This window comes from Peromyscus maniculatus, chromosome 5 (assembly GCF_049852395.1).
Source record: "Peromyscus maniculatus bairdii isolate BWxNUB_F1_BW_parent chromosome 5, HU_Pman_BW_mat_3.1, whole genome shotgun sequence".
Classification (NCBI taxonomy): domain Eukaryota; kingdom Metazoa; phylum Chordata; class Mammalia; order Rodentia; family Cricetidae; genus Peromyscus; species Peromyscus maniculatus.
This window is the reverse complement of record NC_134856.1, coordinates 137,013,120-137,040,497: the sequence shown is the minus strand read 5'-3', so window position 1 is coordinate 137,040,497 and position 27,378 is coordinate 137,013,120. Positions and strand designations below refer to the sequence as shown.

At 51.4% G+C, this 27,378-nt stretch overlaps 1 protein-coding gene and 1 long non-coding RNA gene across 7 annotated transcripts in view; one reads left to right on the top strand and one right to left on the bottom strand.

The window, feature by feature from the left end:
• The window catches only part of Macroh2a1 (macroH2A.1 histone), a 63,994-nt gene extending 43,687 nt beyond the window's left edge, over positions 1 to 20,307 (top strand). For 2 of the 4 annotated variants that reach the window (XM_006976765.4, XM_006976766.4), the window contains exons 6-9: positions 4,556 to 4,646; positions 8,886 to 8,975; positions 11,012 to 11,186; positions 19,558 to 20,307. In XM_006976765.4, coding sequence (XP_006976827.1) covers positions 4,556 to 4,646; positions 8,886 to 8,975; positions 11,012 to 11,186; positions 19,558 to 19,723 — 522 coding nt within the window. In that variant the 3' untranslated portion in view covers positions 19,724 to 20,307. Of the gene's footprint in view, positions 1 to 2,868; positions 2,969 to 4,555; positions 4,647 to 8,885; positions 8,976 to 11,011; positions 11,187 to 19,557 lie in introns of all 4 variants that reach the window. The other 2 variants (XM_006976763.4, XM_006976764.4) reach the window with 1 other exon arrangement.
• The window catches only part of LOC121829636 (uncharacterized), a 94,749-nt gene that overhangs the window by 5,448 nt on the left and 61,923 nt on the right, over positions 1 to 27,378 (bottom strand). The window lies entirely within an intron of this gene.

The following is a 27,378-nucleotide window of genomic DNA, read 5'->3' as shown; positions in this document are numbered from 1 at the left end:
CCAAGAGTTACATCTGATGGTGTTTGATGTTCATTGCTAAATGGGACAGAACCACCCTAGGAGAGGCCTGGGTATAGATGTCAGGGGGAGGTACCACAGGGTTGAGAGCAGGATGATCAGTCACCTGTGGGGGAAGGGACCGTGCAGTTCTCTAGGCTAAGTCCCTTTGTCCCAGCTGTGGCCAGAAGGACACACTCCTGCTCTGTATTGACAACACCCAGTGCTCTGTCTCGGCAGCAGCCACGAGGATGCACAGCCGCACTGAAGTTCCCACGCCATGGTGTAAAAACCCAAGAGTTTAATCTTCACTTTACACAGACACTGAAACCACTCGTGATCTTTCTCCTTCCCGGGAAACCGGACTGTTGGGAATTTTCACAATTTTCTGGCAGTCTGATCTGTAATACAAGTCCCTCTCCTCTGCCATATGGTCTGGGCTCACACGCTCTTTGAGAGGAGACCTACCCCGACTGATTCTTGTTTTGGCCCAGGACATGGTGGTTCAGGTATGGATACCTAGACCCTGTGGTCCTTTCGGGGCTTATGCACACATAGCCCATATGCACTGTGTTCCTGGGTTTTCTTCTCTTATCAAGTGTCTTTTTTTCTATTGGTGGTCATCTCACTAATGACCTTTGCCACTGGTTCAGCCTGCCCAAGCCGAGGTAATTACCAGTTCTTCTTCTTTCCCTACCAGTCTCTGCCACACGCTGCAGACCAGAGGATTTTTAATCTTTTCGGGCTGGTGTACATTCTATAACAGCAGCCGAGTCTTGTAGCCCAGTGCCATGGTCTGAACATCCATGCTGTGCCCTGACACATAAGCACAGATGGACAGTCCCAACATTAACCTCATGCTTAGATGTGAGTGAGACTGTCAGCCCTCCATTAGCTGGAAATTACCAGCACTAAGCAACAGGCCTCCTGAGGTGCACTGGTCCTTACTTTCAAGAACGCTTTCCATCAGTGATGAGGCCAGAAAGGACTAGGAATTCTCCAAGGAACTGAGTTCTGTTTGCAGCTGTTTCCTACCTTCAGCAAAGGTTTCCCCAGAGAGCCCATTCCCCTGGACAGAGGTGTTGCTCCCCGGAACAGTCAAGGGCTGGCCACTGATGGTCTCAGGATGATGCTTCCTGGCCAGTAGAACCAGAGCCTGTGGAAACAGTTGCTTCTCCACTGAATATAACCCCAGATATAACCATACAATTAGCAAAAAAAAGTTTTAAGGGTTAAACCTGCATGACGTTTCAACATATCATCCAGTAGATACTTAAGTGTGTGCGCCTTCATGCCACACTGAGCAAAGGATTCCTTTCCCATTTTATCTTTTACCAACCTCTTGCCTTTTCACGGTGTGATTTGTTTGTTTGGTGGAGGCATGTAATATTGGCTTAGTTTGTTTTTATGAGTAGCATTTCCTTGGAGTCTGTGCCCACCCTGCCTTCCTCCCATCAGGAAGGAGCAGCCAGGGCCTATAGGGTTCAGTGCATCTGCCACCAGGACCAAGAGCCCCTGATAGACAACTTGATAAGGAAACCTGATGCCTTTCTTCTGCTGCTTTAGGGATATGACTAGCCCCCAAATCACCATAAGGTGCTAGGAAGAGAAAGCCCCAGTGTAGAAATTGGGCCTTTCTTCTGTCTTTGTATCTTTCTTTGGCCAAACAACCACATTCATTTCTACCATTGCTTTCTCCCAAAGGACTTTTAGACTTTGAGAATCTAGCAGCTTTTAAGGATCAGAAATTTGGGGGTGTATTTCTCTTGCATATAGTTTACCAACATTTTTTTCTTTAAAACAAAATGTTTGGCCCCAGAAGTTCAGCACCTTGGGGCTCAGTAGCCAGGAGCCACCCTGGCTTGCACTCCATCTACACCCTCCATAGTGACCTTCAGGACAGGCCTTCAGTCCTGCTGCTCCTACAGGCTCAGGCACTCCCCAAGCCTAGGGCTTGGCAGGTCTGGGGGCTGCTGAGGCTACAGTTGACGCCCCCGAAGAAGGAGCAACTTGATGACAAGACAGAGACTGTGAACGTGCGAGCTTAGCCACACCTGAACCTACAGAAAAGCGGGAGCAGGGCCAGGACAGCCAAATCCAGCACCCACTGCTCTTAGTTAGTGACCCTAAGAAAGGGTCAGTGGCCCTTCAGAAAGACCCAGTTGATGGGGCAGACACAATGCAAGGTATTTGCAAGCCAGCCTTCGGCCTCAGTGCAACCTGACCAGTGTGGTGAAATTATTTTTAAAAAGACACATTGTCTTTCTGGAGAACTACTGGGTTTCTTGCCAGGTGTCCCCAGAACTCCAACGTTGTGTGACTAATGGGTGCCTAAAATTAAATGTCCCCGAGCAACAGACCATTCTTGCTCTTTGCTATTCCTGAGCAAGATGGAAGGAGGGAGGGGCAGCTGGCGGCTACAGTGGTGAAGATAGCCTTGAAGACCCTCGAACACTTGCAGGACAATGGCACTTTATAGGCATACACACAGCCAGGTAGGGTTTCTCTGCTGCCTGAGTGCCCAAGGACAAGGACCCCTCCTCCCCCCACACTGAGCGCCCTGGCTCTGGGTCCTCATGGTTACACGTTCCTCTACAGGAAAACTGCCAGCTTTCCCCCAGGCCCATGTGGCTTGTGCTTCCCTTCCACCCTAAGCAACATCTGCAGGTTCTGAGTGCCCCGCCTAGCTTGCTTCTAGCGCCCTGTGGCACTGGAGTCTTCTGTTTGACGTAGATCCACATTGCCAGCGGCTCCTGTTTCTCTCTGTGCCCAGTGCACTGTGAGCACCACCGCCTCACCCGTGTCCAGGGGTCACTGCTCTGCAACTTGCCGGCTCTCCTGTTATTTCCCACCTCATGCTTTTCTTTTCAGCTGAACCTTATTCACAGTGAAATCAGTAATTTAGCCGGCTTTGAGGTGGAGGCCATAATCAATCCTACCAATGCTGACATTGACCTTAAAGATGACCTAGGTAATTGGGGATGGGGTTTGGCACCACCAGCTGTCAGATGAGAATTTATGGAACCCAGAATTTAGGCTTTTAATTTGCCTAGACTTAAGCATGGTCAAGGCAGATCCCCAATCCTTGATTAGCATTTGGTTGTAGACCTTAAATACTGACTCTGGGCCACTCCAAATGGAGATGGTCTCATGTCTCATAGATTGTGATTGGCTGCTTCCCCTGGATTGCAAATACATCACCATCTAAATTCTCTTCCATAATGATCAGACTGGCTGCTGGTTTCTTGGGAGGGATTTTAAATTGTGTTTTGTTTTGTTTTGTTTTGTTTTTTTTTTGGTTTGTTTTTGTTGTTCGTTTTCTTTCCTTTTTGTTTATTTTTTTAAGCTGAAAAATCTCAGGTAACTACAAAACAATAGTTTCTCCATTTCAGCTTTGGCTAGAATGACACTCAGAGTGTGTGAAGGAAAGCAAGCTAGATTTCCTGTCATGGAGCTGTCCTTTATTCAGAAGCAAATCTATCAGCTCTTGTCCTCACTCAGCCTTTGCTCCTGTGCAGTGTGTGACTGACTGCCACCTGCATTCACTGTGGCTGGAGGAGATTCCTCAGAAGGGCAGCAGACTCTGAGTTTGTCCCCATGCAAGGAGAGCGGACATTCAGCACAAGCTGAAAGGTTCCCTCAGATGTCCCCACTCTGTGGTTTCACTCAAGGCATGATCAATACCCCTCTGGGTACAGCCTTGCCAGGGCACACAGGCTTGTCGGATGCCTCCGGGGTCAGTGCCCTCCAACACCGACCACAGGCTGTTCTCCGTGCCTTCTGCTCCCAGCTGCAGCTGCTTTTGTCCTAACCTGGCGGGTTTCTCATCAAGGGCCACTCCCACCCACACAGACAGGAGCGGAAGTGCCCGGGTTGGGATTTGTTTTCCACGTGCTTCAGCAGATGCCATCTGTCAAACAAAAGGGCAGAGGCCGTAAAAGCCAGCGGTCTGTCCAAAGTATGCTGGAAGGACTCGCTGGGAAGAGAGAAGAGCCTGGAAAAATACTTCCACCCATTCAGCGGGGAAAAAAACAGGCAACCCTGTACATGTATCTGGGCTGGTTTCTTGCTGTTACTTGAAGTGAGGCAAAACTGGTAAATGCCAGAGGAAAAATCAAAGCCTCCGAGTTGACTGCTACAGAGCAATGGAGAAACTCATTGTTGTGGTTGGCCTGACAGTCCACCTTTTTTCAAAGCAGATGCCATGTTTCCGTAGCCTTCTCAGTGGGGTGCCAGCATTGGACAGGCTTCTGCAGGGTGAAGTGGGACATCCGTGGTTTTATTTCTTTTAATCTTTGGCGATGATCTCATGTGTGTTTCTCTTTTTTTTTTTTGACTTGTCATTCAAATGTTTAATTTAAACATGTCACATTTGATATTCCTCCTCCTGTCCTCACTCCCATCCACATGTGCGCACACTGCGTGGACTGATTGCCCCTTGGGCTCATATGTTGGAATCGACCAGGTAGGCCAGCCCTGCCATTGGGGCGTTAGTAAATGTGCCTGTGCGTGGGTCTCGGTCCAACACAGTTGATCTACATCTGTTTACCTGTTATAGTTGCAAGTTGTTCAGGCTGACATTGCCTCCATCGACAGTGATGCTGTCGTTCACCCGACAAACACTGACTTCTACATCGGTGGTGAAGTAGGTAATGCCGAGCTGGGTGCTGCCGAGTGTGTGTGTGCATGGGCAGTCGGCGGCCGCGCAGACAGCTTGATCCTTTGACAGCTACGCAGGCTGCATTCATTTCACACTTCCAGCCGTCCTGACCTTCCCGGGGCCTTCGTCCCTGGGCTGTGAACTGGAGAAATACAGCTGGCCTCCAGCCAGCGCATCATGCAGCTGCCCCGTGGGCACTTCTGGTTTGGAAACTGGCTCAGCAGCAGCCTTTCTTTCTCCACCTCCCGAGGTATAGCTTTGTTGGAGACTGGGTTCCCGGAGGTTTCGGTTCCAGGCAGCCAGGGCCGCTCCTGTGCCCTCGTCAGAGCAGACGGGCAGACTCCTGTGCACAGGGCTCTGTGCCCACCCTGCCCTCTTACGTCAGGAGCATGTTCATTCTTGTGAATGGCCTCACAGCCCGGACACACAGGGGTCACCCTTTCTAAAGTGTTCCCACAGGGAGGGTGTCAGGTTGGAGGTGTAGTTAGTAAGCTGTTCCTGGTCAGCACTTGAGAAGCTCTGTGCTAGACACAGACAGCACTTGGGGCTCCCCTGGCAGCCGTTCCCCGGTGTGGCTGAGGTCAGAGCAAGAGAGATGCAGACTCCCTGTGTGGGCTGAGGACTCGGCTCTGCCCTGAGGCTATGTCATGAGGAGGCATTCCCTACCCAGGAGGAGCTGGACTCCCAGCTTCAGTCTCTACCAATTTGAAGACCTGGCCAAGTCATGTAAGCCTCCATGCCTCGTTTTCTCTATTGGTAATGAGGATTATGTGAAGAATAGGCAGAGCACCTTATGTGGTGTCTTGCTCCTGGACTGTGCTTGCTGGCAGCCTCACTGTTGTGTGCATCTGTGATCTGCCATGGATGTGCAGGGCCTAAGCAGTGTTCTGAGTGTGGCCCCCAAGGCTGCTTCCAAAGAGAACAATGACAGTCCTAGTCAGCACCAAGTCCTGTGGTGTTGGAGGGTGGCATGTGGAGTCCTGGGCACTGGGTACAGAGAGATTAGGACATGCCTGCCCTGCTCGGCCCAGTGCCGCCAGCACAGTCTGCTCTCACACCTGCTTCAGACACTGCAGTTTGCGCTGATGATTCTCCTGGGAAGTTTGGATTTCAGACAGGGATGGAAAAGTGAGCAGTTGGCCAGTGTGCCATGCCAGAATGAAACCAGGCTGCAGGCAGTTAAATCCCCTCCTAAGAAGGCAGCTTAGAGAAAGAGGTTTCCTTTCTCAACTCAATAAAAACTTGATGGGAAGGAAGCACTTATTTGGAGAAAAATCAATAAATGAATGGCACAGGTCTGGTCTTATTAGCTGGGAATGCCTGAAGCCTGCTCATCCTGTCGTCCAGGGTGTTGGATTCAGTGGGGACTATGAAGACCCCGGGGAGAGTGTCTCACTCAGGCCGAGGGACGGCTGGCTCCTGGTCGGCAGAACTGGCCATAGGGGAAGAGAGAGGTTTTGAGACAGGGTTGCAGCCCACGAGGGAGTGACATGCAGGACGAGCTTGGCCTCCCCGATCTGGGGCTGGTCTTGTTGGGTAGAGACGGTGTCGACACTCCACCCCGACATACACAGAGATGGCTGACTTCTGTGGCTCGTCAGACAGCGTGAACAAGGTCATGGAACCATCACAGTCACAGCTAGGTAAACCTCAGCAGGAGGAAAGACTACCAGACGGGAATCCAGTCTTCCAAAGCCCACCACCTCTGTTCTCTGCCTAGAGATCCAGTCCAAACTAGTACTGACCTCAGAGACCTTGTACAATCCCAAAACAATAATAATCCAGATTCATGCATGGCCTCAATTGGTTCCAGCTCCCACCTTGATGTGAGAGAAGGGAAGAGAGGAAGAAGCTGGGAGGAAATGGCTGCACTTGGCGCTTTGGGTGTGAATTCCTGAGTCCTGAGACTGCTGGAAGAAGGGATTCGAGTGCAGGAATGCTTAGCCCTGTGATTAACTTGACCCATCCAAAGTTCTTTCTAACAGTGAAATAGACCACAGGCTGAGCCTGACATTTGTCCAAGCCTAAATTTTTGCTTAGGCTGTTTTGAACACTGATACTTATGCCTGCTTTCTAAGCATGAAATAATGTTCTTGTTCTCATGGGAGTAACACATGTTTATGCTTGGGGGCAAATCAGCGATTGCTTTATGATTAACCCTGAAGTGGATCCTAAAAATCAAGAGCCTCACATTAAGAGTGTTGACAATATGGTTGAAAATGGGCCTGTTTCTTGTTAAAAAGTACACGTGTGTCTACATGAACATGTGCATACATATGTGTGTGTAGGAGTCGAGTCCTGACTGGGTTGATTGCCTGTGACCTAGGGTTCAGTTTTTAAGTTTGAGAAATGCATTAAGTGTATTCCCAGCTTGCAGTTGCACTTCTAATTAAAGCAATATTTAACCATAAGTAAAAAATTTAAAGTAAACACTCTTCCTAAGATAAAACACCTTTAATTATCAGCAGCCTATTTTCTTAGGAAATGTTTTATATCTTAAAGGGAATCAGTGGTCTTCATAAGTGAAGTACTGACTTTATTTTCCACCTTGCTCAGTCCTCACCTCAGAGGAGACGTGAGGGAATGTGAGCCTTAGACAGGAACCACAGAGTATCGGTCCCTCTTCACACTCGACACGGGTCAAAAGAAAGACTAGATTAATGAGCTGATGGGCTTGGACCCCACACTCCTTTTCCTCAGCCACATGGATATTTCAGCTGACCCTCTACCGGGGTCTCCCATCTGGGCCGTATCTACTTTTGAGTGGTAGAATGGGGACATGAGGCCTGGAGTGGTCCCCTGAGACACATGGCACATTCCGTTGCCACTCTGGTGCTGAAGGTTACCATAAATGTGGAGCAGCAGCCGGTGAAAGGCTTTGGAATGACTTTGAGCCACATCAGGTTCAGGGTGCTTTCAGGAAGGTAAAGGCACGAGAGCATTCTGAGCTGTTGAGGACAGACACAGCATCTCACCCCGAGAATCTCAAGCCCCGTCCTGTCTTAGCTGAGGACTCCCGCGGGCTGTGGACTGCCCACCACTCTCGTCCACGCACCTTGACTTCTGTAGTACAGTGATGGTTCAGTCCCTGCCAGTAGCTCCGGTCTGCCTCACCCGTGATAGTGCTTCCAGACACTTCCTAGGGTTAGGAACATCCGAGGAACATGCACGTACACAAGACAGGTTTGGTTAAGACAGTTAGTTCTGTTCTGGGCTGGTACTTTCCAATAGACCTTGAGCAGACCAGGTGCACTTAGGCTTTCCAAGATAAATGGTGAATCTTAAGGGGAGTATTTCATCCTCTTCGAGGAAAAGGACTTGGAAATGCACAAAGCTGAGGAACCAGAGCTTAAGGAAGACCAGGACTCGGTGCAGGACGAACCTGACAGGCTGCTGTTGCCACAGCCGAGATTGCTGCTGGTGGCCCACAAGAGCTGTGGAGCCCAAGTTCTCACAGGCGCTGGTCATCGAGGCTTTCATAGCAAGTGTCCTGGCTTCAGAAAGACCTTTTAAAGTTGGGTCCTAAGCAGCCAAGTCATCCTTTCCCAAGCGTTGTGTAGTACCAGTTCGTCTTTAAGCTCTGCTTCTGATGTTTTCTCCTTTCCCTAAAGCAATTCTGAATCATTAATGTAATTAAGAAAATACTGTCTGAGACCATTTTTTTCTTTCTTTTTTCTATTTATTTAATTCACATATGTCACCAAAGCTGCAAAATAGGAACTAAGCATGTAGTGCTGACCCAGAGGTAGCCAAATGGGAACACTTTCTCCCTGGCCTCCTCCCGGGAGTCCTGGCTGCCTGATAGGAGGAGCATGTGCTGCTGTTTCACAGGCTGCCTCATTTGGGGCTTCTCCCCAAGATAAGCCCCTCGGCAGACCCATTGGAAGCCAGTGCCACCTGGCTTCTCATGCCAGTGGAAATCATGCAGGCCAGGCATGTTTGCCAAGTACAGATGCCGCCTTCATATCTCTGGTGTCTCCACCTCAGTCACCCCGAGAGAGGGGCAGCAAAAGAAGCCAGAAAGAACTGTAGTGCCTAGTGGCCACTGTCCAAGGACAAATCCTTTCTAGGTTTTTTCACACTCTGACCAGCCAAAGCGTAGGTCCTGTTTCGCAGCTTTGTGAAAATGTAGCTTCTCAGACCACTTAAAGTATGTAATCAAGTGACCTGTTGAGTGTGTGTGCCACAGACAGGGGTGGCACTCTGACCCTGCCCTGCCCTTGCCTAGGAAACACACTGGAGAAGAAGGGCGGCAAGGAGTTTGTAGAAGCTGTTCTGGAACTTCGGAAAAAGAACGGGCCCTTGGAAGTAGCTGGAGGTAAGGTGGGAAGGGCCCTTTGCTCATCCAGTGTGGCGTGCATAGCACCAGGGAAGAGCTGAGAGTTGAGGGTGTATAGTAGTGCCACTGTGTCTGCAAGCTGGAAGACCTGTGAGCTTGACCACTCAGAACGCAGCCGGAGCATAGTCAGCAGCTGAGGGTTCCTGAAAACCACCTTCATATTTAAAAATTATTTAGTAGCTCCTGTCTGGCGTCTCCATCTCAAACACAAAGGAATTACAGCAGCCAAGTTTGACAGATCTGAGAGCTGGGAACAATCGAGGGTGAGACTGCGCCACCTGCGAGGCTGCTAGTGAGCCATCCTCTTCGGCCAGCTGTGCTTTTAACGGGAAACATAAACACCTATTGCTCGTGTGCCGTGACCGCCATTCTTGGTTGGAGGGGGAAGAAAAGGGCTGGGGACATCCGTGGGGGATGGGCTGAAATCTGGAGTGGGGCTCGAGTTTGGGGATCTTAGAGTTAGCAGGTTTGAAGAACAGGGCTTCCTAGGTCCATCAAAAGGGGGGGGGCACCTGCTCTGCATGAAGACAGACCCTCCTCTTCCTCATTTCTTACTCCGCAATCCTGAATGCCCATTTTGCCAAGGCCTTCTGTTTCAAAGGTAAATCTTGACTAAATGTGGACATCAGTAATTGTATATAATGTCTGCAGAAGTCCTCTCAGGAGAGGCAGCCGGCCTTGCCCAGCGATGCACTGTCGCATGCATCCTGCACTAGTATCATGGTCCTGTAGCAATGAAGTAGGAACTTTGATCCGCGCCATGCCTCTTCTGTTGTCCGGTAAGGGGCACGGTGTGCAGAGCCCCAGTGAAAAGGACACAGAGGAAGGCGACTGCAGCGGGGGCTGCTGGCCGCTCCTCCCCGCACTCCCATTGCAGGCCCACCAGTGACCCTTGGCCCTTGATGCGGTCCGATGGCAGGCAGCCTGGCACAAGCAGAGCTATGGCTGTGGGAAGGCTGTTAGATTTAGAACGGTTCAGGTTACTACCCTTGCTTGTTTTAATAACATTTTTAGGTCTTGATTCTAAGCTATTAGGATTGTGTTGTTGTTATCCAAGCTGGTCTCAAATTTGGACTCAGGTGATGTTTTTATCCCAGCCTCTCAAGTGCTGGGATTATACCTGGCTTAGGAAAGTGTCAGGAGAGCAAAACCTCCCCCTGCCCGGAGCTAATCTGTTACGTGTTGTATTCTAGCCCTTTCCCACTCAGTTTAGCGCCAACTTCGAATGCTCCTAACCACAGTGCTCACGTCAGCCCCTTAGCCCAGAGCATGTGCACCTAGTGAGCACAGCCCTACAACTGTTAATGGCACCATGAGACCCTACAGTGGCCTTAGCGGTAACCCCGGGACAATGCTGATGATTCAACAAAACAGGTTTTGACACTCAAGCAAACCAAGAACTTAAGTGTCTTCCTGTAGCAGCCCCTGAAGTGCGCTGGCTCCAGAGCTGCTCCAGGAGACATCAGGCTGTTTACAGCTCATGCATGTGGCAGGACCTTGAGGCTGTGCCCTTAGATGTCACAAAGGGAGGAGACAGTCGTGGAGGTGTGTGCCTGGAAACTGGCCCCTCCTCGAGAAAGGGAAGAGTTGCATCCTAAAGAGCCAGTCTTGTTCTGTTATTGGGGCCAGGACCAGGTCATACAACAAGGCTGCTGCTGCTTCAAAGCCTCCAACCCCAGGCTGTGTGACCCGTGTGTAGGAAGTTAGAGGGCCGACACAGTTACTCACTGACATGCAGTGGAACTGATGGGTGACGCCCACACCTTGCTTCTGAGGCAGAGGGACTCACTGACATTCTTCTACAGCTCCAGGTAGCAATAAGTCAAGTGCCACTGTCCAAGTGGGGAGATGCCTGAGGAGGGTTCCCAGCTCAAGCTGGTGTTGGAGTTGGAGGAGGGAAGGGGCTGTAGTCTTCCAGGACACAGGCCCACAGAGGCAGCTGGGGGATCACTAGAGCAAGAGAGCAGGTGTGGGTTTGGCCTCCTGTGACCTGTGCTTCTTCTTGTCCCTTCCAGCTGCTGTTAGTGCAGGCCATGGCCTGCCCGCCAAGTTTGTGATTCACTGTAACAGTCCAGTCTGGGGTGCAGACAAGTGTGAAGAACTTCTGGAAAAGACAGTGAAAAACTGCTTGGCCCTAGCTGATGACAGGAAGCTGAAATCCATCGCCTTCCCATCCATTGGCAGTGGCAGGTATGGGCACAGGAGTGCACCCATGTCCGTCATGGTGTGTTTTCTGAGATCATGGCCCCTAAGCATAAACTGTCACCTGAGGCAAGGTCTGCTGAGGCCTCCTCCAAGCCTTGCTTCTGCCTGAAGCACAGTCACAAGAATGCCAAGGTAAACAGTGGTGTACTGGGGCTAGAGAGTCTGCTTGGCTCTTATAGCACTTCCTGCTCTTGCAGGGTACCGGTTCCCAGCATCCACCTGCAGTGGCTTACAACTGCCTATAACTCAAGCTTCAGAGTAACACGCTTTTGGCCTCTGCAGGCCCCTATATGCAGGTAGCATATACAGATATACATACACCTACATTTTAAAAAATCATTAAAAAATATGGTGTGCTGATGAAGACTTAGAAAGATCTAAAACTCTGTGTCAGCCAAGTATCACCACAGAGGAGTCTACAGATAGACCTCACAGGGTCTTGAGGGGCACTAAGACTCAGGTGGATTCAATCAGGAGTGGGAATGCAGAGAGAGAGAGAAGGGGCAGCAGAAACCTGTAACTATATGATAGTTCAGCTTTGGATTGCCACACAGACTTTTGGGCAAAGCCCTTTCTCAGTAAATGTTCTGCTGTTGCAAAGACACACCTTGATCACGGCAACTCATAAAGGAAAACATTTCACTGGGGCTGGCTTACAGTTCAGAGGTTCAGTCCATTGTCATGGTGGGAAGCATTGGTGGCCTGCAGGCAGACATGGTGCTGAAGAGGTAGCTGAGAGTCCTGCATCTGAATAAACAGGCAGCAGGAAGAGAGAGCCACTGGGCCTGGCTTGAGCATCTGAAACCTCCTCGAAGAAGGCCACACCTCCTAATAGTGCCATTCTTTATGAGCCTATGGGGGTCATTTTCAAACTCCCACACTCCACTCCCTGGCCCCCATAGGTCTGTAGCCATATCATAATGCAGAAATGCATTCAGTCCAACTTCAAAAGTCCCTGTAGTCTTTCAGTCTCAACCCTGTTTAAAAGTCCAAAGTCTCTTCTGGGCCTCATGGCAATCTCTTAACTGTAACCCCCTGTAAAATCAAAATCAAAGAGCAGATCACATACTTTTAACATGTAATGGCACAGGATATACATTACCATCCCAAAAGGGAGGAAAGGGACCATAGTGAGGAAATGCTAGACCAATACAAAACCAGAAACCAGCAGGGCACACTCCAAACTCTGCACCTGTGTCTGATGTCCAATCGCTCTTCAGATCTCCAGCTCCTCTCAGCTTTCTTACCACAACACGCTTCTTTCTTGGCCTGGTTCCACTCCCTGTTAGCAGCTCTCCTGGACAGGTATCCTACAACTCTGACATCTCCCACACATCGGGGTCTCCAAAGGCAGTCCAGGCTTCATTCACCTTCACAGCTTCACACAGTGGCCTCTCTAGGCCTCCGTTCATGGATACCCCTGACACATGCCTGGCCTCTTGGCTGTGGGGGGAGGTGGATACAAGATGGGGCTGAATGAAAAGATCAAAAGACAAGCACTGGGGGCTAGGCCCTGCCCCAGCTCCTGCTCATCATGCACCCCAGGTGAACTTCGGAGACCCACTCTCAAAACGAGAGGACCAGTGCTGGGACAGTCTAGGCCTTCTGCAGCTGAGTGCAGAGGCCGGACTTAGCTATACACCACTCCTCACCTGAGGTCAGGTCTTGGCTCCACCACGCACCAGCTGACTACTGGCATAGAAACAAGCCCTCACTCTGAAAAGTAGGCTTAGAAACTCCTGTTGCAGCATCTCAAGACTCCACTGTGGAGAGGGCCAGGGCTGCCCCAGGACCCCAGACATTGAATCCTCTGCTACCAGCTTGGGAAGGCAGGCACTTCGAGGCTCTAGCTGCCGGGAGCTGAGACCTCAAGAAGCCCCAGCTGGGTGTCTGCTGGCCAGTGGTGTGTCCAGATGGGGCACCTGCCTTCCCTGGGAAGCCCTTCCCAGTTTTGAGGCCCCTGTCCCTCCTCTACCCGAGGCAGGGTGGGATAAGGGCAGTGACTGGCTGGGCCCCAGATTGTGCTGTCCTTCCAGGCAGCCTCTGCCCTGCAGGTTAAACGCAGCTCTTGCCAAACGTTCCCTTCCGCCCTCACAAGAACTGTGGAGGGCAGAGGGCCCTGCTCCCCTTTTTGGGTAGCGCTGAGATCTCACACCTTAAACCCCACCATGGTCAGGCTCTGGCTGTTGCTGACCCTGTTTCTCTGGAGCCTTTGGTGCTCCCACTGTGATGGCAGACGGAGCCCATCCCAGCCACCCCTCCCAAGCCAGGAGCTGTGGCAGATTCTCCCTCTCCCCAGCCTACAGTGTTGACAGTGGTCCTTCAGTCCTCAGTGGTGTCCACACAGGCGGTCTTTCTTGGGCCTCTGGATGAAGGACCAGAACGAGGCACCTACAGTGTAGATGAGCTTGAAGGACCCCTGACAGGAGAGAATGAAAACTCAGCCCTGTGTCGGCAGCTTGCTCACACCTGCCAGCACGCTCTGCAGGTGCCACGCCAAAGAGGATCTCAGCCCAGCAGAGCTGGGAGTCCCTGGGAAGTGCAGTGGGTGGCTGGGTCCCCTGACTGCACATCCCCACTCCAGTTTCTGTCGACACCATCCGTAGATGTCATTTTAAGTCAGCACCGGAAAGCTGGGTGTGATGGCCGACCTGTAATACCCGCTCTGGGAGGACTGGAAAGGGGGGGGGATCGCTACAGGTTTACGGCCAGCCTGGCTGTAGAGTGAGCCCCTACCCTGTCTCAGAACACAACAGAGCTGAACCTTCCCAGTGGCCGCTCCATTTGCTGTGCAGGTGTCTGCAAACACAAGTGTCTATCACGTCACAGAACTTGTCACAGAACTGCATGTGCTAGAGGTGCCCACCCCTCCCAAAGTCGAGTCAAGATCTTTGTTTTTATTTTAAAAGTGCTTCTGGATCAGAGCTTAAACAGCCATGCTATTGCTTCTACCTCCCATAAAATGTCTGTTCTTTGGCATTATGTTACTGTGCTGTGTGACCTCTGGTAAATGAATCAATCTCTCTGTTCTGGGCCTTCCTTAATAAGTGAGGCCACGGGGTCTACCCTTCTTCACAGATGGCTCTGAGGCTCAGTTAATTAATGCTTCGGATGCGCTTTGATCTGCCCTGATGAAAGGTGCTTCTGAAGAGCAAGGCAATAGCAACCTTTATTGGAGGTAATAATTTCACGCTCTTTCATATGGCTATTGGGAAATTCTTAATTGAAGCATAAAAGTAATTCTCATAAAAGAACATCTGTTATTACAAACTTATTTACATTTTTCATGGAGTAAAAGTTTTTAAAAATAATCAATGGGAAGCTTTTAAAGGGCGGAGTGCCAAGGGCTGCACATGTGCCGGCTTCCCTGGCCACATCTGTCAGGCAGACCTCGTCCACAGCCACCAGACAGCTGCCCTTGCTTTCCTGGGAAGGAATGGGATTGTATCAGGCCAGCCAGTAAATCACAGGGGTTAAAAGGGGAAATAAAATGGCTTGTCTGTGGCATCCAGTGTCTCTGGCATAGAAGTCAAGGTGGAATGTAAGCACAGGGACGTGCTGGGGAGAACTTTCCCGGAGAGGCCGCTGGTAGCCCCCCACCGCCCCCCCAGGTGCTGGCCTGCTCCTGCCGCCTCCCGGCCTTGACTGGGGCCAGTGGAGATCCCATTCTTGTAACCCTGGTCTTGGTCACACCTTCCGCTGTTAGACACGTGGAAGGGACCCCTCTTGGGGCAGCACACGGGGACTCACTAGTTGGGGGTGGGGCTGCTCTACCCCTCCCTTAGATTTATGAGCATAGAAGGAAAGCTCATGCCTTTCAGACACCATTTATGGGTATTCGCAGAGCTCCAGGCGCTGCTAGCCGCTTTATCTCCACTGTTAAATCCACGCACCGGTCAAAGAGCACACTTAGAGGTTAAGGCATGCACCTGAGGTCACACAGCTCATCCTTGGCAGAGCTGGAGTTTGCTGTCAAGCAGGCTGGACCCCTTGCATGCCTTGCATGTTTTCTGCATGCCCAGGACCCCTGCCCACATGCCCACTGTGTATTGCCTGGGCTGCCAGGGCACAGCAGTGTCCGGTACCCAGGCATGGCTTTAGAAAGAAAAAACAGAGCCCACCATGAAGTTCCCTGGCCTGCTTGGAAGGCTGGGAGGGAGAGGCTCTTCCCCTGCTGGCCTCTATCTATGATAAAGGAGCTGCTACCATCCTCTGAACATCTTGGATTTCAGTGCTCTTGGCTTTTCGGCAAGAAGTAGCCTGGGGCAGCTTCATAGGCAGCCACTCAAGCCACAGAGAATGTGGGAAAGTGGGAAAGCCCTGGGAACAGCAGCATGGTGCAAGAAACCTAATCCTAGCGGAAATGGTCATGTAGGTGGCAGCCATGTCCCCACAGTGCCCAGAGCTCCCTACTTCTCCCTCCTCCAAGATACCTGTTTGGTCTCCTCTGTCTTTGAGATGTGGCTGATGACTTATATTTTGGGGGGTCTCCAATTGACCTACTCCTCACAATGGCCCTTACACCCTTGGAGGTGATGAGACTTAGTGAGGCCCTACTGAATCCAGCTTCCCATGGACCCAGTTGGGACAAGCATCCCATGTCTGCCTGACCTGATCCCTTTGCACTAGCCTAGGGAGACTGGGGCCAGATGTGAAGAAAGGGTGCTTCAGACATGGCAGCAGTGACCCACGGGGAGCTCACATGGCTAGAGTATGCCAGCAAGGCCCAAGACAGATAAAACAGGTCAGCTCTGCATGAGGAACTTGAAGTGCTATGAACACAAGCCACGGGTGAGCTCGGGGAAGTCTGGAAGGGAACCACAGGTGACCTTAGTGGCATCTCCTCATCTTCATCACACCTGAGGAAACCAGTGCCCCATCCTGCTGCTCAAGAGCAGTCGAAGCCTGAATCTACCTCCAGAGCAGAAGCCTTGAACCCTCTCAAGTCTGTGTAGCTCGCCTGAGTTAGAGAAGAAGGCAGAGACCTGGCGAGACTGGAGTGGCCATTCAGATGGGAACTCAGGCAGTACTTGTACCAAGAAGTTCATGCTGTTTGTGCCAGCAGCCAGACACACAGCCCTCAGTACAATGGGCACCATACATGAGTTGGCATCTCTCTGGCAAGCTGAGGCCAGCGTTGTTTACAGTGTTTACAGTGACTGTGATACCAACAGCGATCATCCGGTCATAGCTGTCTGAGGGTTTGGGGTAGTATTTCACCACAGGAACCTTTAGGATGATCCTGGGAGACCAGTTATCTCTAGTGGGAGCCTGGGCCACCCCCACCCCCGATGCACAACACATATTCTTGTGCTGCCCTCTGCCTTCATAGGCTGGGCAAGTCACAGAGATGGATCATTGTGCGGCCAAGAAGTCTGCAGCTCTCAGCTGCCTGCCTCTGCCCTGAGGTAGCGGCGTGTAGTCAGATCACGTGCTGACTATGTGCTATGTGCTGTTGGAGGAGCTAGCCAAGGCACTGTGGCTAAGGCTACCCTCACCTTTTCCAGGGATGGTGAGTGCAATGTCAGCATCTCACACGTCCACTTTGTCCCCTGTGCTTCCTGCTGTCTCCCCATGGCCTCAGCAGGGCTGCTACTTTAGGGTGTGGCTTCCCAGGACGCACAGGTTCACATGCACCAAGCAGCAGGAGGGTATGCTGGGGTGGATGCTGCTGGTGTAAACCTCTTCGAGTCCTGCCCTGCTCCCTGCATGTAGAGCATGCTTCCCAAAGAGTGGCCGCAGACCTGAGGGAGGGAAAGCTCCAGGTGGAACCCAGCCAGGAATACATGACAAGGTGTCCATGATGCCAGCACCAGCCACGGGTTCAGACAGGACACAGGAACAGGAAGGACCCTTCCTACAGCAGTAGTTACATGCCCCTTTCAAGGGCACAGGAGAGAACTAGAAAGCACTTGAGGGTCTGTCAGTAAACACTGAGCCAGTGAGGAGTGACCAGTAGTGCACCTAGGAGACTGACCTTGCAATCAGGTAGCGGCTGGGACCTCAACATCTTTGCATCACAGCACTTCCACTTGGCATGCACCAGGTGGAGCCAAGGTTGAGCTGGAAGCCAAGCACCCCAGCTGGCAGAGCACACACGGGTCAGCTTGTGACCCAGCTAGGGAATTGTCGTAGGCGGTTCCTAGACCCTCCTGCTCTGCTCACCTGAGCAGGTAGACAGACACAGGCAGGCAGCCTCACACGCAGAGAACATCTCCCCCCAGCTCTCAGTTCCCATCTCTCCAGGTCATGCCCATGCACTGAGGTCTGCCTGAGTTCACAGGGCCTGAGTGCAGGCTCCAACAGGACACAGGGACACACAGGAAGTTAGCCGTGGCCTGCACTGTTGGAACGGGCTCTCCACAACTGAAGGTCAAACTGGCCTCCTCCAGCGGTCCCACTCAGCATACCCTCTGCGCCCAGCTGACTCAGATCTGAGGCAGGCAGCCACCCGCCATGAGTGCCTCGCTGTAGTCCCTATTTCTGTCCTGTCCCCGCCATCCTCCACCCTAGCTAGACTACCAGGGCCACTCACCACTCAGGGAGGAAACCAGACTGTCTCTGGAGCTCTGAGCTGTGCTGTGTAGAGGGTCCCTGAGCCCTGTCACACCTCACTATTTCCAGAGGCTGGGAAGATACCCTGAGGTGACACTTTGCCCTCTGAGAATGAGCTGCATTCCTGAAGTATGTGGAACTGCCCTGGTCTCCTAGGTGACAGCAGGTCACAAGAGAGCTTTTTCCTGTGGCCATGGGACACCTTGAGCACAAACAGCTGTGGAGAATATGGCTCTCCAGGTGGGTTGGTGTCAGGGGCACACAGTGCAGAACAGGAGTGCTGTGAACATTCTCAAGTGTGCAGGGCACCCCACCTAGCAGCAGGTACCCCCCCAGAGAGGACCAGTAGACTGCGGCGAACAGAAGCATGGACATGAAAGCTGCCCTAAAGCATTAGGTTATTTCCACCAGGTCAGGCCAGCCCCCCCCCCCCCCAATCCCTGCCCCTGCCCCATGCACTGCAACTCCCATAGGTGCGTATGCAGTATTGACCAGGACAGCCTCGGGCACACGGACCCATCGGTGCTGAGCTTCCAAGTCCTGAGTTCATAGTCTAAGTTCCAAGCTCCGCATGACATTTTCAGTAGAACCACACATCAGTGGCAGGATAGTACTGACTTGGAGACTTCAGTGATGTCCTGAAGTCAAGAGGCTACTTGGCCCAGAGTTCTGCTCTGCACGATAGTGACTGCCGTGCCCTTTGCTGTGACATTAGCTGATACAGTTTGGAGATGGTCTCTGGACCATGAAACCCCCTAAGAGTGCCATACAACTGGAGGCCAGAGCTACTCCGAGAACCCCTCACCATGATGGGCTGACACTCAGCAGTGGGGCTCTAATGGTGCTTCCAGGGACAATGGAAAAAAGAAACAAGCTTATGCACCTCCACCACTTCATGCACATTCAGCTTCCTACTTCTTACTGGCCACCTTCTAGAATGTTCTCTGGGTCATGCCTCCCTATGAAAATTACATCACATTCTTCCTATGCCCACGGATGCGTGGTTATTGCCCGCTATCTTGTGAGTGGATGGTTCTGTCTGGATGATGATCTACAATAGCCATACTTTTGGTTTTGCTTGTTAAGCATGCAGCAAGCAGGAGTAGAAGACACAGCCAGCAGCAGGTAGACAGCAAACATCCAACCAGGTGCTTGCAACATCCAGCAGAAATCTACTCTAGAAGCCTCACCAAGCAAGCAAATGTAACCGAGTTCATAGCAAGCAGCACAGATATCAAAGGAGCCGACAGTGATCTGCTGAGGAGCCCACCAAAGCAGCCTGGCTGTAGCTCCCCACTGAGTCCAGAGTTCTGGGCAGTGTCCGTGGGTGAGCTTCTGGTGTCTCGTTCTCACCACAGCCATTTTTATAGCATGGGGTAACAGTAACCTCCGTCAGAAATGGTTAGGCTTCTGGTTGTGCTCAAGATCTCTGTGTTTTCAATGTCACTGGGCTGTTTGCTCTTCTTTCTCCTTGTGTCAGAGCCAGTCTTCCTCAGGACAAGGACACCTGAGATGACCATGCTCTGAGATGAGGGAGGTCACACACTGATCAAGAGTTCACTCCCAAGTGCAAACAGTACATGACAGTTCCCTATTCAGTGTATCCCACAGGGACTTTCTAACACTCCTTCATGAACACCTCCAGTGCTCAGTAAACACCATCCCAGAGTGAGGACCCTGCAGGGGAAGCCTGGGGTGCAGGGCAAGCCTGGGGTGCAGGGCAAGCCTGGGGTGCAGGGCAAACCTGAGGTGGGCTCACGGTGGATGCTCCGAGTGCTGACCACTATCTTCTCGCCTACAGGAATGGGTTCCCGAAGCAGACAGCGGCCCAGCTCATTCTGAAGGCCATCTCCAATTACTTCGTGTCCACTATGTCCTCCTCCATCAAAACCGTGTACTTTGTGCTTTTCGACAGTGAGAGTATAGGCATCTATGTGCAGGAAATGGCCAAGCTGGATGCCAACTAGGCCAGCGACCCCTAGAGCCAGCACCGACCATGTCCCCTGCCTCCAACTGGAAAGAAAAAAATCCCCTTTGCTCTCCTGGGAGGTGGGACTCCTTTCGTTTTGTTTCGCTCATCTAGGGAAAATAAGGTTTTGGTTTCCAGTTTGATTGTTTTGGGCCTTCTAAAATGTTCTCTGTTAGCACTGATAGTCAGCATTGTCCCTGTTAAGCACTGCGTTCCAGACCGTGTCTGACTTAGTTAACCTAGGGGATTTTATAGTTTGACTTTAATGAAATCCCGATTAACACAGCAGTGGGGAGGACGGTCCCTCTCCTGTGTCCCAGCAGCAGGAAGCCCATTTGTAACGTGTGTTGTGGTGCTTTACTGTATACCCAGTGGCGTTCTTTTTACTATAATGTTTTTTTTCCCTCAAGAAAAATCATAAAATTTGCAACAGACCTAACTTTTGTTTACTTTTTGTCTTAATGATAGATTTGAAAATGAAAAATGTTAAAAACAGAACTGAATCTGTTGTCCTTAATTATATTTGCAATTTGAAATTTGTGTGAATTGATTTAGTAAAATGTTAAACTGTTGTGACTGGCATGCTTTGCATTCTTGTGCCTGTGAGCCCCAGCCAGTCTCCCTAGGATGTGGGTGCCCCCAGGCAGCCCGTAGCCCAGAAGGCCCCTCCCTAGACCCTGTACCTTGGCCAGTAGGTTGGACATCTGCTGGCCCGAGGGGTGAGTAGAGAATTCATGTAGAAAGCTTCACATCTCCTGAGTGTGGTCGAGGTGTCAGCCCCATTTCACAGAAAAGGAAGGGAGTGTCCCCAAAGCCACGCAGATACAGTAAGTGGCAGCTACAGAGTTCATAGCCTCGGACTCTGGGCCAACTCCCTCCTACCCTTCTGGCCCCTTCTGTGGTTAGAACTGAAGCCTCAAGCCTTCTGCTGGGTTTGCATTTGGTCACACCTCCTGCAGGAGGGTCCCCAAAGACATTCTGCCGCTCCCAAGGTCCCAGGATGTCCCACCACTCAAGGGTCTAAAATGCCTTAGCGAAACACAAGACACTTTCTGCTTCATGGGCGCTTGTGACTTAATCTTAATTTGCCTAAAAGCACAGATGCTGTCTCACATTTCTTTTGGAAGTATCCGCCCAGAAGAGCAGGTAGAACCGTGAAGAAATATGAAGCACCCTACAGAGCGTGGATGTACATAAGACCTCTTCTGCCAGGTGTGGTGGCACATGCCTTGAATCACAGTGTGGAGGCAAGGGCTGGCAGAACGCTGTGAATAGAGGCTAGCTGGGGCTGTACAGACTATGTCTCAAGAAAAGGGGAGTCTCACAGACAGCCTGAGCAGTAGACACATCCACTTCTAACTCAAACCCGAACAATACTTTCCCAACTCTACTCTTCAGAATCTTTTTTTTAACCAGATTGTTGCTGGGTTTAGATTGTCTCATCTCTTGATTAGAATGGGACTTGGGTTGGCACTGATTTTTCAAGGGGATGTATCTTAAAATAAGAGCTTGGACTTTCCAGAAGCCTCTCCATCCTCGAGAGCGTCAATCCTACATGTAGCTGCTGCAGGGGTACAAGTAGAGACGCTGTTTGCCGGTAATTTTGGCATCTGCTGTGTGCCGGGCACTGTCCTGAGTCCTTCATGGGCAACATCGCACATGCTGCTTGCTGCCACATCAGAAGGCGGGGCCTGCTGCTGGCCACTTCCCAGCTGGGAACGCGGGCTGAGGGGCAGTGATTGGCCTGGGAGGCCGCTGTTCAGGGACAACGGGCCCTGACACCGATCACTCCGACAGTCCACCTGGCCTTGGTGCCAGCTCTAACTCAGAGAATGAAACCTCTTAGGCACTTACTGAAATGTCCAGAAGGAGCCAAGGTTTAAATGCCTACTTTGAGACTTAGGTTTCTTAACCTTGGGAGCAATACCAATGAAGCCATGCGGAGTTTTTAAAGACCCTCCACTAGATGTCGCCCAAAGGATTGGGAAGGGACCAGAGAAAAGGGCAGGCAGTTTCTGTTCTTTATGGTAACAGCACAAAAGAATCCATTGCATTTAGCAAGGTTTGCCTGAATTAACAAAATCACCTAAATGGTTCTAAACTTTGAATATCCAGTGTACAATGATTCCTGGGATTGTGTGCACTAAAGAAACCTCAGGGAAACGGGGAAGGTCTAGCCGGCCACCCGAGAGTCCCACCAGCTGTAAACCAGCTAGTTGGTTTCTAAAAATGGGTCAAAATGTGCTCTCTGCCACCAGCCTCTTGTTTGAAGGTGGGGGTGGGGGGGACTCGCTGCTTTTAAGAACTGCATCTATTGGGCTGGCTAGATGGCTCCACTGTTAAAGGCTAGGCTCACAACCAAAATACAAGAAATGTATCTACAAGGAACCTCTGAAAACACACATCTGCCTCCACTCAGAAGACCAAGCTTGAGTTAGTACAATGTACATATAAATTACTGTGGGGGAGGGGATGCGTGCGGGCACTAGATGTGACCTGCAGCCCTGGCCATCCTGCCACGAGCTACAGGTAAGTGACAGTGAATGCCACAGAACAGAATCCCCATCTCCATCCAGACTTCAGGGCCATATACTCTTGTATTCAAACATGGCCCCAGAAAATAAATTCGCCCCCTCACTTGCCCTTGGTGGTAGGAGGTCACCCTGAAAAATCCATGGATTTCTCAGCAGCCTCTTCTAGGAGCCCTCAAATGGCCCTTGGGGTCTAATAGATCCCACTGCTCCAAGTGGGACTGAACTAACCACAACAGCAGTGGACATCCCTCCACACACATCCTGCTTCTCATGGCATGCCTGTGAGGACAATAAGGGTCTCTACAGGCACAGGGAAATAGAGGTGAAACATATTCCCACAAGACCACATTAGTGAAGGGAAGTCAGATTTGAACCCAGCTCTGCCTGACTGTACCAGAGCTTCTCCAGGTGGACTCTCCATTGGTATCAGCCCATTATTTTGCTCTGCACTTAGGCATGGCTTCTTGTCTGTTCACTGGAAGGACCTGGGTGGTCGGCCTTGGGGCCGTAAACAGCCTGCTACATGGAAGATGAGTCAAATGTGTACTGAAGGAGCTGGAGAGATGCCCAGTGGTCGAGAACACTGGATGCTCTTCTAGTGGCCACTGGAAAGGACCTAGGTTTCGTCCCCAGCATCCGCATGGCAGCTCACCACTGTCCGTAACTCTAGTTCCAGAGGTACCAACACCCTACTGGCCTCTGGTACCAGGCACACATGGTTCACAGACACATGCATGCAAAGCACCCATATGTATAGAAAACTTTAAAAATGTATATTTAAGCAAGCTAGTGCTTGACATGGATTTACTGAATACTTTCTATGATGGAGGCCTCTGCTGGGTGGCCTGTCACACAGGCAAGTCGGGCAGTGCCTCTGTCCAGCAATGCATATGAAGAAATGAGCTTTGCTTTCTGATATGGGAGGCTCAAGAGAGTTTCTTGGAACATGTAACCTAGTCCTAGACTTGGTAAGAAAGGTTGGAATCTCTTGTCCAAGAGAGCAAAGTGGGACATGGGTAGCTTTCTCAGCTCCAGGCAGGAGGCACCCTGGGCCCCTCTGCTGAAGACCCAGACCTGTGCCTACTCCCAACATGGTAGCCACGCCTCCCCAACCTCTGCACCCTAGTCTCAGCATTTGGCAAATTCCTTTCCATTCAGGGTCAGATGACTGCTGGGTCACAGCTGCAGCCAGCCCTGACAGACAAATCAGCTTATATACTAAGGGGTTGGGGGGCACCATGGGTACCAATCTCCCAGCTTCACCCAGAGCCTACACCTCCTGGTCCCAGGGCTCCTAGGCTGTCTGCTCGGCCTTCCTCGGAAGGTGGGGCCCAGCAAGCTTCTCCATTCCTTGTTTGCCATCCAGGCTGCTTGGCAGCCACCCCAGGGTCCTGGAGGCAAAGCCTGCCCCATATCCTCATTAGCAACCATGATGTTTAATTTTCCCTGAGGCACCGCTGGCCAACCTTATCTTAGAAGCTGGCCTTGGGGCCACCTTGCAGGGAGGGTACGATCTGCCTGAGGGTGCTGGGGCAGGAGGGGGCCTGACACCCCCCCTCAATGAGAAGAAAGGGACATGTTCAATGGCAAAGGGTGGGACCACCTTTCCTTGGGCTTTTCTTCTATGTATAACTTGACCTGTCATGTTTGCTTCTGGGGGCCTCTCATATCAAAATCATATCACATGACCCTCCCAACAGGTGAGGCAATACACTGCTCATTAATCCCAGGCCCCGACACCCCTTGCACTCCTGGCAAAGGCATGTAAATAGACTGGCCTCTCCCTGACCCCTGGAAAGCAACCCAGCAGGGGCTGTACTGTCGGACTCAGGAACTGTTTCAGAAACACTGCTTCCCTCCACAGAAGACATGGCTCCTCTGCTGCCACTCAGCATCCCCATCCTATGCTCGTGTGTGTGGCGCCTACACATACTTGTGTACATACATACATAGGAGGTTCCGGAGCCTTCTGGTTGGTCAAGGACAGAATTGAGGGACATGCACACAACCATCTTTAGAGCAACCTCCCACCAAACAGCTACGATTTCTGAGGTGCCCTCCTGGACCTGTTTTGCTCTGTGAATGGCCACAACTGTCTGCAGATTTGCCATCAGAGTCCCTTGAAGAACTTCAAACAAGTCTCCTGAGACTCTCTGGGTCCCCAGCCCACAGCAGCCATGTGTTATGATGACTCCCATGCGTATGATGTCAACCTGGCTATATTCTAGTGTATACACAGTAGGTCCCATGTGTCCTGGCCAAGAGGTCCTCTGATTGCCTTCCTGAGCAAAGGGGGGGCTGCCCCAATGTCAGAGGTTAAAAGTCATTACTTGTCTTCAGGTTTACGTCTGTGCTGTGAGGGGGGAAAGCACTCGGAACCAGAACGACGCTCTCCAAATCTGTACTGATCACAGAATACCACGGCTCAGAACACGCAGAAAGCAGAAAGCCAGTGTGCCTTGCTGACAGGAGTCCTCTCTTCCCCTGAGCCCTTGGGCAGGTGACTTTTATCTCAGCACCATCAGATGATACGTTGTCCCACACACACACTCCCAACACACCATAAAGGCTTAAGGGGCAAGAGATCCATTTCCTTCAGCCCCTCGCTGGTGGTACACTTCCAGCTGGCCATCATGGCTTGCCCAGCCAGACCCCAGATGAGACCCTCTGGAACATGTGCCTGTGCACCCCTGCCCAAGATGCCTGGGAAACTTAATATTGCTGCACTTTGAGACAACAAGGCTTCCTAAGCTTAGGAGAATAAATTAGAGTTGAGTTAAAGTAGGCTCAGCTGTGGCAGATGGGCAAATTGATTTGCTTCTCAGCTGGGAGATTAAATTCCACTACCCAAAAACGGCCGCAGGGTAATGAGCTGTCAGTCAAACGGTCCAAGGCAAGGCCCTTCGCATAATTGAAACCGAGCAGCTCCTCATTAGGTCCCACAGAGGTCTTGGCTCTAAGGTCTCACCTTGAGGTCCTCTGGTTGCATACACTAAAGGAAACACCACAGGGACAAGTACCGTGTGGACTTAAGGACTTCCACTCAGTTCAAGTGTTTGTACTGTTTGCCCACTGTCCCTAAGAGTGCTCTAGGAGTTAATGATGGGCCAGTCCAAATGGATGAGAGGGTGCTAATGATTCTGTTAGCATCACATCCAAGGGACATCACTAACCCAAAGGCCAGCTCTGGAGCTCTCTTCTGCCTCCTCGTGTGTCTCCAGTGCACAAACCATCATGTTCACTGGGCCCCTCCCAGCACACAGCACACATGTACACACGCTGCCACTGACGTCCTCCCAGGGTCCCAAGACAGGCTCAGTGTCTTTTATAATTACATAAACCATAGAAGTAAGGAGCTGCCTTCACCTGAGGCCTACCAAGGAAAAGGGCTGCATCTCTCCCCATCTCTCTCCAGATCTCCCCCCACGTACCACCCTGTGCCTGACCTGACTCCAGAGGGGCCACATGTCTTGCTCATCCAGCCTTTTGCATGCACCAGTTCTTCAAGGAATACCATGACCTTTGCTTATTTATAGTCCTGCTCAACCCTGCATGTCTCCACTCCTTGGACACTGCCTGCATCCTCCAGGAATGCTTCCCTTTTGGAAGGATGCCTTTTCTCGGTCCACCCTACACATCCACTGGCTACCGCAGCCTGTTTGCCAGACAGCTGTCCCTTTCCTGTGCAGCTGCATCCTCCATGGACTCTCAACTATGTCCACGCACACGGTCCCTGACTTCTGTGGGCCATGCCTGATACTAGGCTTTGGGGACACAATACTGAGTAAGCAAGGAGACTCTGCCCTCCACAAAGACAGGGCCCTGCACATGACACATCCTCCGTGCCTTGTCCAAAGGGCCTGAGCATGATGGGGCTATGTGAATCACTGCCAGTATGCAAAGGCCGAGCAGTGGGCATAGAGCCTGCCTCAGAGAATGCCAGGGTAGCTTGGGTGAATGTGGACTCCCTCAGGCTTATACCTAAGGACATTCCTGACACTCCGGCCCAGTTCTGACACTCGAGCTTTAGCGAAGTCTGGTGGTGGAGGCTAGCCCCTCTGGCCATACTGCATGCTACAGCCTGGATCTCCCAGCCTCTGGTGCCTCAGCTTGATCTGGCCCCAGATTTGGAAAGGATTTGAGCACAACCCTAACAGGGAAGATGACAGGGAATGCTTGCAGAAAGGACTTGGCACCAGGGCAGCAAAGGGCCTTTGCTCATGTGCCAGTGAGCTGGGCAGATCCATTTTACAAGACAGGGCCCTGGCCTCAGAGAGCTGTCCTTGCTGGGCAACTTGCAGCCTATCCTGGTGATTGTATGCACGTTTGTGTCAGGAGGCTCTTCAGAGGTCACAGTGTGGCAGGAGGGTCCAGTCCTGCAGCTTGCTTCACAGCACCTGGCTCCTCGTATTTTTTGTTTGCTTTTGTTGTGTTCTGATTCCGTTTTTGTTTTCTCATCCAAAAGAGGGGCCTGTGGACCTCAGTATTGCACGATTGGCCAGGTAGGTCTCCACGTGCTCTTGGCAGGAAGTGTGTCCCACCTCTGCTCCCCTAACCATGGCACCACTGAGCACTGTCACCATGCAGCAGGGCCTTTGGGAGCCCACCACAGGACTCGGTTGCCACCTCTGTTCCTAGGTTGGAAACATCAGCAGCCCAGGGACATGACGATACACAGTGTGAACACTGTGTGTAGACAGAGGAGCCCACAGATAACACCACAGCCTCCTAACCAGTCTGCATGTCATTCCTTATATTTCTGTCTTCTAGGTAACGCATTTGGATCAGAGAGGTAAAACAATTTGTGCAGGCCATAGAACAGGGACCTAGCCTAACCAGGATTCAAGGCAGGAATGACAAATTCTGAAATTCGCTCTTATTTGTTCTGAGACAATACGTTCCATTGGTCTTGAGAGGCTGGGATCCCATTTTACAGATGAGGACAAGTGAGGAGAAGGTGAGCTCAGTACCATGTCCGAGGCTGCAGAGCAAGTGAATAAGCACCATGGTCTGCATGCTCTGGGTCTCCTGTGTAGAGAGAGACAGGATACTCCAGCAGAGCCCAGGCTGACAGGAACTGCCCCTGTGCTCTGCTCCTCCTCAGGTTGGGGATCTGGCT